At 33.1% G+C, this 12,095-nt stretch overlaps 1 protein-coding gene across 6 annotated transcripts in view; it reads right to left on the bottom strand.

Annotated features, from left to right (window-relative positions):
- Positions 1-187: 187 nt before the first annotated feature.
- Positions 188-12,095, bottom strand: part of LOC113515273 (zinc finger protein 271-like) — a 58,927-nt gene continuing 47,019 nt past the window's right edge. For 3 of the 6 annotated variants that reach the window (XM_052901143.1, XM_052901146.1, XM_026899433.3), the window contains 2 exons: positions 3,961-4,446; positions 188-3,361 (listed from right to left, as the gene is read on the bottom strand). In XM_052901143.1, coding sequence (XP_052757103.1) covers positions 699-3,361; positions 3,961-4,446 — 3,149 coding nt within the window. In that variant the 3' untranslated portion in view covers positions 188-698. Of the gene's footprint in view, positions 3,362-3,960; positions 4,447-4,850; positions 4,907-5,447; positions 5,911-12,095 lie in introns of those variants that run through there. The other 3 variants (XM_052901148.1, XM_052901145.1, XM_052901147.1) reach the window with 3 other exon arrangements.

Here is a 12,095-nt window from a genome sequence, read left to right as displayed (position 1 = left end):
AAGATGAGGAACGATACCATGCTTAAGGGTAGGGGGGAAAGGGAATGTTAGTAATGGGGTCTAACTGCTCTTTTGCCAGCAATGGACACCCCTGGTATTGCAAGCGTCCTTAAGCTACAGTGACCGTTCACCATCAGACGGGCTGTATGCTGGGTTGCCTCCTTTGTCGTTTAAAAAAAAAAAAACAAATTTTTAAATGGAGATTTATTAACCAAAATTTTTCACATTTCCATACGACTTCGAACATTTTTTTTTTATATAAATCTTGTTCTGACAATTATAAAAAAAAAGGTTTAATCAAACATGCAGGCGTTCTGAAGTGTTACAATTACATACATTGGACAATTGATTTTTATTAATAAAAATTAAATTAACAAAACATTTAATATATAAATATACAATACTTAAAAAATAGGTATAAAATACTTAAAAATTTGCAGAGTGGTCCCGGAATGGAATAGTTCACCTCTTCCTTTCCCGTGGGTGTCGTAAGAGACGACTAAGAGGAATTAATGACCGAGGCATGGGCAGCAGCCTCCTTAAAATATCACGAAAGCCTCACTACGGTTGCCTAGCGTGAGAAGTACTGGCAACTTATGTTACTTTATGTTACCTCTTTAAAGTGCTTTCGCTTTGTTTTTTTTTTTTTTTTTTAATATGTATTCTTTTCTTTTTTAAGTATGTACCAATATCTGATATTAAGACGGTTTTCCACCAATATGAATGTGTATAATGTGTCGTTTCATACTTGATCTTCTACCGAAACTTTTATTACAAATTTTACAACAGTGCGGCTTCTCACCAGTGTGTGTTCGTATGTGTCGTACTATAAATTGTTTGCTGGAGAATGTCTTTTTACATATATCACAAATAAACGGTTTCTCACCAGTATGGTTGCGTGTGTGTGCATTCAAGTAACTTTTCGACTTGAAACTTTTTTCACATACATCGCAAGCATACAAATTATGACCTGTATGAACGCGCATGTGAACGTCTAATTGTGATTTTGTAATGTAAGTTTTTTTGCATGTGTCACAATTGTACGGGCGTACGCCAGTGTGAGTAGCAATGTGATTTTTTAACACAACCTCAACGGAAAATGTTTTTTTACAAATCTCACAACTATAAGGGTTTTCACCAGTGTGTATACGCGCGTGTTTACGCAAAGCCGAGCACGTAGTGAAACGTTTCCGACACACACTACAACAGTACGGCTTCTCGCCAGTATGAACACGGATGTGTTTTTGTAAATCCGACGACGTGGACCAACGCTTCTTGCACACTTCGCACTCGTACCTTTTTACACCACTGTGAAAAATCGTGTGCCCATTCAACTCACCTACCGTGGAAAATTTTTTGTTACACACATCGCAATTGTACGGTTTTTCGTAATTATGAATTTTGTACATGTGTTTCATCAAAATGGACCTTTTAACGAAAGATTCATTGCATACATCACATTTAAACGGCTTATTATCACTATGTTCACGCATGTGATATTTCAACAATGACATTGTCCTGAAAGCCCGTCCACACACAAGACAGCTACACGATTTCTCATGGGTATGGATTAAAATGTGCGCTTTCAATTTTTTACCCGACCTAAAACGTTTGTTGCACATATCACAACTGTATGGCAATTCACCAGTGTGAAGTAGCTTGTGTACTCTCAAATCTGAGCCCACAAAAAAACTCTTTTCACAAACATCACACTTGTGTCGTTTATCACCAGTATGAAAACGAATGTGTTTCTTCAAATATGCTTTATAAGAGAAAGATTTTTTACAAATTTCACAACTGTATGGCCTTTCACCAGTATGGGCATGTATGTGTACTTTCAGATCAGATTTAGTAGTAAAACTTTTTTTACACACATCACAGCAATATGGCCTTTCACCAGTATGAATGCGCATGTGTACATTCATATCTGGTTTCAGGCGAAAACATTTCTTACACACATCACAACTATATGGCTTTGTATCACTATGAACGAGCATATGTTTTTTTAGATCAGCCTGTATACGAAAACTTTTTTTACACACTTCACAACTAAACAATTTTTCACCAAAAGGAATGCATTTGTGTGTTAAAAAAATTGATTCGTAACAATAAGTTTTTTTACACACTTTGCAGCTAAATGGCTTTGTATTTGTATGACTAGACATGTGGCTTTTCAATGCTGATGCTGTAGGAAACATTATTTTACACAAATCACATTTCAACTGTCTTCTAACAGAGTGTGTGTTTTGCATGTGTCTTGTTAAATTAAATTTTCGACAGTATGTCTTTTGACACACGTTACATTCATATCGTTTCTTATTAGAGTGTGTAATCATGTGTTTTTTTAAAATTGATATTGTATTAAAATATTTATTACACATATCGCATTTATACGGCTTATCATCACCATGAATACATTTGTGATTATTCAAATGTGATTCTGTATAGAAACATTTTTTACATACATCACAATTGTACGGTTTTTCACCAGTGTGAAAACGCATATGTGTTACAACAGATGATTTCATTGTAAAAGATTTTTTACACACGTTACAATTGTGAATATTTTTACCAGTATGCGTACGCATGTGACTTAACATATTCGATTTACAGTTAAAACTTTTTTTACATATATTGCAATTAATCTTTTCGCCAGTATGAATTAGTGTATGCGATTTTAATGATGATTCCGTAAAATAACTTTTGCCACACTCATTACACTTGTACGACTTTACACCAATATGACGCAGTATATGATTCTTCAACGCTGATCGCGATGCAAATTTTTTTTTACACAAATCACAACTGTATGCGTTATCAACAGGATGACTACGAATATGCGTTATCAATACTGCTTTAGATTTAAAAGATTGTTTACATATATCACAAATATATTCATTTTCCACAGTGTGTAAACGCATATGTTTTTTCAAAGACAATTTACGGTGGAAAAACATTTTACACTTATTACATGTATACCGCTTTGCTCTGGCATGAATAGTTTTATGTTTGTTCAAATTTGTTTGTGAAGTAAAACCTTCTTGGCACACATTACAACTGTATGCTTCTTCACCAGGATGCATACGCATATGTGTTTTAAAAGATGTTTGTGTCATAAAACTTTTTTTACACACATGACAAATATAAAACTTTTTACACGCACGCATGTTCGCTTTAACATGTGATTTCATTTGACGTTCTTTCTTACAAACTTTATACGAACATGTTTTTCTTTTAATATGAACTGACATATGAGATAATATTTTTTTATATGATTCAAATCCTTTTTTGCATATATCACATATGTATATTTTATCCGATATCAGTATCCTTACCTGGCGCATGGATTGGAGAAGAGCATCTGTAATTAATATATATTAAGTTACACAATGTGAGAATTAGTTTTACAAAAAATTACAACTGAATCCAGGAACTCCTTCTTTTTTTAAGTCAGTAGACATCACAGATTCTAATCGTGTGAAAACCAGTTATTTTGATTCAAAAATTAAACTGCTGCACTGACTTTTAATTTTCAAATAAAACCTAATTTTCTAAATCAGTTAATGTCAATAAATGATGAAGTTAGAGAGGTAACAAACATAAAAAAATATATAACAAAATTACACAATTTTGTGCAGCATATAGTGTAGAAATAAAGAAATATTTTTATTTAAGTATTTTTTAATGTAAGCATTGTATAATAATAATTTATTTATCAATATAAAAACATTATTTCTTTCTTGATTCGTAAAAGTATATATAATATAGAAATAGATATATGAAATAATTTTTAAAATTATTTGAGTAGTTTTTGAGTTTATCCATCATAAAATAAAATTTTCAATTTATTTTGTATGTTTCATACTTGTATTAATTTATACACACACACACACACACGCACATGCACACGCACACACATGCACACACACACATTAAACTATACAGTTTTGTAGTATTTACCTGTCTGAGAAGACTGTGTCTCATGATTCTCAGAATGTACCAATCGGTATGCAGTATCAAACACCCTCCCTTGTTGGATAACTGTTGGGCCAATAGTCAACTCCTCTTTGATTATGTGATGTTCGTACAATCTCTCATGTGAATCATTTTGTTCATCATGTAATGTATCATTAACATCTGTAATATCATCATACTCTCTCTTCACAATCCCGACATTTACTGAATCCTTCTGATTGTCTTTCTGTTGAATCGATACTATCTGTTTATTGTTTTCTGTCTCATACTGTAACTCATCAGATTGTAGAACTGCCTGTCGCTGATCAGTATGTGCTTTACCATTTTTAACACTGTCCACAGCAATGTTTGATGGCAAATCAAAATCCTCTTCCTTGACAACTGTCACATACATATCCAGTTGGTTGACGGACTGTTCCCGCAGTACTGTTCCTGAGAACATCTTAGTGTAGTTGGCACTGCTCAGCTCAACTAAAAACAAAAATTTTTTTTAAGGATGTGAATTAACTATAACTCCATCTGTGGTGTCTATATATGCTGGCAGTGTACAAGTGAACGATTATAGGTGAGGATGAAGTCAACTCTCCTAATTCTAATCCTATCATAAATTTTTTCTATAGGATTGCAATAAAAAGGAATGCCTGCACTATTGATATACCTTTAACAGTATAGGAGTAAAGAATAACAGGTTTTTTTTTTACCAGATGATAATGAAAAGGTAACAGGTGTGAATATGTTACAGAGAATTAACCATGATGGCTTCCAGGAGGGATCTGGTGTGGACCTTCATGTGGAGTCCCTTGGAAACCATTGTAGTTAATTCCAGTATAGTATATTCATGAAAGGCCAACTGCCCTGCTTCCATCCTCACTTACTTGTGCTCCACTAGCATATATTAATAGTGCAGCAGGCGGGAGTTTTTTTTTTCTAATAGGTGAAGATGGAATGGTAACCCTGCCTGCGCTGTCGGTATATGCTGGTGGGACACCAGTGAAGGGGGACAGGTGAGGATGAAGGCAGGTCAGTTGGCCCATAGTGGCCAATTGAATAAGAATTAATCACTATAGTTTCCAGGGAGAACCACATGGAGGTCGACCTGACAGGGTTTATTGCTAGCAATGGGATTGGTAGTTTGTATTACTAAAAATTCCTTCCCTCCAACCTATTTAGGCTAGGCCCATTAGGTCCCCCCTGAAAACTATCGTGCTGAATTTTAGGTGTATTCATTACGAAGAATTAACTGACCTGCCTTTTTATCCTCACCTATCATGCCTCACAGGTGCCCCGCTAGCGTATACCGTTAGGGCAGGCGAGGCTACCATTCCATTATAAAAAAATATATATATACAATAGGGTAGGATTAGGGCCGCAACAAGTATAGACAAAGATCGGCCGAAATCAAGTTAGGTAGATACTTTTAGAATAGAATGTGCAATATAGATATTTAGTATAAAATTATTATAAGTACTTACAGAAATAAACATACCCGATGAATACACTGTTAATGTACAAAATAATAAATAGTGTTATTATTACAGCTTACACTATATATATTTTGTGTTCGCATATTGTTTTTCATGGGATATGATTATAAATAAACAGAACATAAAAATGGTGAAACTAGATGATTTAATTTTATAAATTCAATACAATTTTATATAAAACGGATAAACTTGACAAATATTGCTATCAGAAAGCAATGATTAGAGAGCATAGAACAAGTAGTTTTTATGTTTAAAAAAAGTCTAAAGATTTGGTTGACATAGGTAAAGAACAATATTTGAGGTTTGGAGACAATTTCTTGTTCTTAGGTAAGCCATCTAGGAATATCATGACGAATTCACCGGTAATTAACTATAAGCAAACACTGAATATAATTGAACTTCAATAGAAGTGAGGCTTTATAATAATGGGTGTACTACAATATTAGTGCCATAGATAACGGATACTACCTCGTCAAGCATTAAGACCGTAATTAAAAAAAAAAAGATGACATTTGATGTACTCCTAATTTAAGCCAAGTTCACATGAACCATTATTTATTGATAACGATTAGCGAGTTTTGAACTATTATGTCCCAATTCTATAGTTTAAATTATTATTAAATTACCAGTAACGAGATGTTCTATGTTTTTTTTTGTTTTTACAACACAGGGGGCAAACGAGCATGTGGCTCACCTGATGGTAAGTGACTACCGCCGCCCATGATCACTCACAACACCAGCGGCATTGTACCTAAAAACTGTCATATAATATACAAAGCAAATTTTTGAGATTTCTAAAGTGATTTTAATAATATAGAGACGTTTGTAGTATATTTTTTATAGAATGTAACTAGTGGTGTAAATATATTTTAATTTGCTTTGCAATTATTAAAAAAATTAATCGTGTTTATCTTAAAAATTATTAATTCTTTATAAGCCCACTATAACAAGAAATTTTAATTATAAAAAAAATTATTTATGAAAGCACTATAACTCTGCAATAACATCGGGAAAGGAATTGTTAGTAATGGAGACTCCGAATCCCATTACTAGCAATATACCTAGCCAGGTTGATCTCTTCGCGGGTCGCCCTGGAAATTATCATGGTTAATTCTTTGTGAAAGTGGCCTGTCTTCAATCTCATCGATCACCCTTCAATGGTGCTCCGCCAGCGTATCTCGTTAGCGTAGATGAGGTTATCATTCCATTTTCACCCATTAAAAAAAACTCTTCATTAACAGCACTACAAATACGAAATAAGTTCAAAAGTCACGTCACATATAACACACATATACACTAGTATGCGTATTTTGTAAATGTATAGCTGTGACAGATCTGAATTTGTAAGGGATTAATGTTGTAAAAACAACAAATAATCACGTATTTGTTATAATTCTGATTTCGATTTGGGGATATTCGGAACGTTATTTGGATTATATCTAATATTTTTTTCTTTCAATTCTACTACAAAATATTTCTGGTTATTTTGGAATATAATTTTAACTTTAAAGTTATGAATATTTATAACATTATTACATGAAAAATATACAATTTTGTGATTTTTCGTTATTTATCTTATATTCAGGTACAAAACACTTCAAAACGTAAAAATAATAAAAAAAAAATTTTTTCATACTCCCGCCAAATCAGCTTCGAGCATATATTGTGCAAATTATTGTATTATCTCGCACTAAAATAAAGGCTATTTTCTTTTTTTTTTTTATATTGCCAATTATATATATTGTCTGAATGATATGATTTTCACAAGAAAGCGATATTGTTGTATGTATGAGAGATTAATATAAAAACCTAATGACAGCTTGGATGACAGATGTGAAACTAAATAATGAAATGTAAAATCGTCATCGAATTGCTGTTGCTCAATCACTGCATTTTGTACATGCGTGCGTACATAGCTTTAGGTTACTAGAACGACGCAATCTTTGAAATCGAATAGACGAATCGAAATGGAAATTCAGAGTATGTTGAAGAAAAGCGTAAACAACTATTTGTTTATGTGATATCTAGTGAAAATTTCTTATTTAAAAATAAATTGTAATTGTAAATAAATGCCGGTGGAACATTTTGTGACAATTTATATGTGATTGAATTTTATTGATAATTTGTATATCGAGAAACTCCTTTCTAGTCCGGTAAGTTGTTTTTAATTTTAAATATATCTTCTATTTTAGCATTGGTTATTTTGCCTTATTAAAAATATATAAGTTTTTGTCTTTTGTCTATGTATTAATATATAAGTTTTTTAGAAAATATTCGATTTATCGCTGTAATTAGATACATAAAATAGAAAAACATAAAAATTGTAATATACGAGGTAGTATCAAGGTAAAAATAAATATTTTACAGTTAAATTGTCAAATATTCTTAACTATTAACTATGTAACCATAGTCACCACGCAATTTATGAGGAATGTTATTTATTATCTGATTTTTGTAATTATTAATTGCTGCCGTAATTATTTTTTAATGTCTTTATGTATTATTAACTTTTAGGTAAATATAGAAATATGTGGACCGGAGAAATATATTTATTCGGCAACATTTATAAAATTTGTAAATCTCATGTAAATGTATTATTTAAATGAATAAATTTTCTTATATACATATCTGTCATGCCTGTCTCCCATTAGGGTAGACAGAAACAATGGAATGCCAAGTGCTTCGATTCAAACAAACCTCTTTCGCTTCCTACACGTTCATCAATCTTTTCATACACGCTCGCCTGTTACGGGTACTTTTAATTTGGCCCTTCTTCAGCATGTCGCCTATTTGGTCAACATACATTCATCTAGGGGGGCTCCTACTGACATCTCCATACATTCTTGCTTGATAAATCTCTTTCGTAATTCTTCTTTCATCCGTCCTCTCCAAATGACCAAACCAACACAACATTCCTTTTTCAATTTTTGTCACTACATCACAAATTTTCTTTAAGAAAATAAATATCTTAAACCAAACATAACATTATGTGCTTCTATGCTTTTTTTGAATTATTTAAATCCATTTATTTTCATTTAGTTACTGTAGCTTATTTATTTTTTGAGCATTTTTTGGATCCAGCTGAATGCTTACTGATATAAAAGAGTTAAATATTAATATCAATTTGAATTCAATTTAAAAAATCATACTCCTGTAGTTCTTTTACAGCATGAGTAGATTTTGTTTAAAAAAAAAAAAAACGCTGGCTTCAACTATGGCCAAAATCAGTTATTTAATTTTTTAACTGACTTAAGAAAGAAGGACAATCTACAATTTAGTTGTATGTTTTTTATGTTTGTTACCTCATAACTCCATAATTTCTATGATCTCTTCTCAAATTCTTCCATTCGGAGAATTATTTTTTTATTTAAAAAAAAATACTTACAGATTCCTATACAGGTCCTATAGAAATTTCATCACAATCTATTCAGTAGTTTAGTTTTTAAATCAAAATAACTGGATTTGTTATAAATGAAGTCTGTTTTTGTTTGTGGGCCACAATCTTCAATTTTTAACTCGGCATAACTACTTTTGCCACTATTGAAACAACTCAAAATTGGGATCAATCTGTAATTATATTTGTTTAGATAGAAAGGACTTTTAGAAAGTTTATTGGTCCAGTTTTCTCCTGATATCTCCTTAATGTCATCTATCCATTGTTTTTAGATCTCGCCGGTTTCTTTTGGCCGCACGATTCTTTCCATCTTGTAATTTTAATTGTATCCTTGTCCATTCACTATGTGTTCGCCCCATTGACATTTTCATCTTGATGTATAGGAAAAAGCATCTGTTATTTATGTTTTCTTATTTTTTTTTTTTTATATTTTTTTTTATTATTTTATCACTAAAATGGCAAATACAGCCTGTCTGATAGTGAACAGTCGTTGTAGCATATGGACGCCTGCAACGCCAGAGGTGTCATGTGCCCATTGCCAACTCTAATTTAGGCTGTATCTTTCCAAGGTTTGCTGACATATTCTCACTTTATAGTTTACTAGCGGCCTGTCCCGGCGTCGCACGGGTGGACATTTTTAACATTTTCCTTCACTGCTCTGCTCCTATTAACCGTAGCGTGATGAAAAGTATACTATAACCTGCCCAGGAGTATGAAGAATAATTGTACCAAGTTTCGTTAAAATCCGTCGAGTAGTTTTTGTTTCTATGACGAACATACAGACAGACAGGCAAAAATTTTACTGATTGAGTAATCGAGTACTTCAGTAATCGATCACTAATCACCCGCTGCTAGTTATTTTGGAAACATATTTCATGTACAGAATTGACCTCTCTACAGATTTATTATAAGTATAGAAGATATCTGTTATTGGGCTAATATGTAGACATAGTAACTACAATATATATATATATATATATATATATGTAGATGTTGCTATATATAACCCATCCATACATACTTCTTAGCGCCTTAACATCTTTTTTTTTATACAACTTAGAATAGCAAACAAGCTGACAGCCCACCTGATGGAAAGTGGTAACCGTCGCCTATAGACATGAGCAGTACCATGAACATAACAGAGTATACTGTTTCGCCCATGATACCCCCCATGCGTTGCCATTCCTGAGGACTCAGGTGTTATTACCCAGTAAATTCACGCCATATCCCACCCTTCAAACCGAAACACAACCATTGCAAACACAACTACTTTACGGTTGAAACACGAATGGGACATAGGTACCCAAGCAATTGACTTTTGTACAGTCTCCCTCTGGTAAACCATCTAAACCGCGACATGAATTATGTTTCATCCTGACCAATCAATATCTCGGTCACAGATAAAGTCGCGAAGGAAAACAAGTATGTCCATAATTGGTACTTACAAAACAAGATAATGACTGTTTCCTGTTTTTTCATATCTCCGGCGCAATTTCCGAGATACATCTAGCGTTGTAATATATTAGTAATTATTATAACGCAATACCATGCATTTTTAAAGGACATTTTTGTTTTTATACTAATTTCTTCCACGACTTTGCGTGATCGAGTGGTCGATACGGCACTAGCAGAAATATGGCTCGATCAATTGTCAAATTTTGTATAGGAATAGTATTTAATTAATTTCTTATTGGTACACCGTCAGCGTATACTGACAGGACAGGCAGGATCACCATACTATTATTATTAATTAAAAAACCTATTCGCGTACCTTTCATTCAATAGTTTTTGTAAAATAGTCAGCTTTTTATGCCAGTCAGTGAAGACACATCGTGCACATCGATGAAGGCACAGGTAACGGCGAGTTTTCTATAAATTCTTTATAAAAATATACTTTATCGGAATTGGTTAAGGTGCAAATCACAGTCATGGATTTATTTAAACAATGTTGCGTCTCTGGACGACAAATAAATCTGCACATTAAATAAAATTGTTTTCGCGCCAAATAAAACTGTTTACGCGCCAAATTGAAATGTTTACGCGCCAAATAAAATTGTTTGCGCGCCAAATTTTTACCTCAAACTCAAAAAAGTCTACTTGGACAGTTGAATAAATATTGATTCGGAGTTTCTATATGAAATCTATGTTTTTATACAACTCTGAATGACGAATAAGTTGACCGTGATGGGAAATAATAACGGTGGCAACCATGTCATTATGTATTGCCGTTCCTGAGGATAAAGCTGTTTTTTTTGAAGGGTGAGAATGGAATGGTAATCCCGCTTGCGCTATCGGTATTCGCTGGCGGGGCACCAGTGAAGGATGATAGATGAGAATGAAAACAGGCCAGTTAGCCCATCATGATGAATTCATCAGGAATTAACCATGATAGTTTCCAGGGAGAACCGCAAGGAGGTCGACCTGGTTTGGTATATTGCTAGCAATGAGATTCTCAGTTTTCATTACTATCTCTCTCCCCCCGGACAAAGCTGTTATACCTTAGTATCCTGTAAAATATTAATGAATGACGAAACAGTATTTTAGAGGCTACAGGTATATTAAAAAGGTTATTGCAAAATAGAGTTTGCTATAGGTAACATATATTACCAAAGGGAGATTTTGTACAAAAGTCATTTGCTTAGGCACCTCTGCCTAATTCGTATTTGTACCGTAAAACGGTTGTTTGCATGGCTATGTTCCGGTTTGAAGGGTGGGATATGGCAGTGAATTTACAGGGTATAGAGGAATAACACCTAAGTCGTCAGGAATGGTAAAGCATCAAAAGTGTCATGGGCTACACTAGGCACATGCTACATACACTAGACGTTATTATGTTTACGATACTGTTTATATCTATAGTCGACGGTTACCACTTTCCATTGTCAGCTTGTTTGTCATTCTAAGTTGCATAAAAAAATCTCGCACACTTAGTTTCCATACTCTTTATGGCGTATTTTAGTTGTGTGTTGTTATCGCTGAACTGATCATATGTAGGTACCAAATTACGGTAGAAAGTAGCATGTTCCAATTGTCAAAAGCTGCATTGTATTTTTAAGAAAAGCAAAACCAACATAAAAGGTTTGTAGGCTCAAAAAAAAAAATCAAATAAAAAATAACATCGCTTGTATCTATGTATGTTCTTACTGTCTTTATAATAGAGTTCAGTATTGAATCAATAGTTTATATATTGAGTAAAGTTTTTACATGACATTGCACTAAGTCGTCTAATTAACAACTCAATT

This window comes from Galleria mellonella, unplaced genomic scaffold, assembly GCF_026898425.1.
Source record: "Galleria mellonella isolate WM207_F2 unplaced genomic scaffold, CSIRO_AGI_GalMel_v1 utg746, whole genome shotgun sequence".
In the NCBI taxonomy this organism is placed as follows: Eukaryota; Metazoa; Arthropoda; class Insecta; order Lepidoptera; family Pyralidae; genus Galleria; species Galleria mellonella.
Note: the sequence above shows the minus strand (reverse complement) of the source record. Positions and strands in the feature narration are given on the sequence as shown.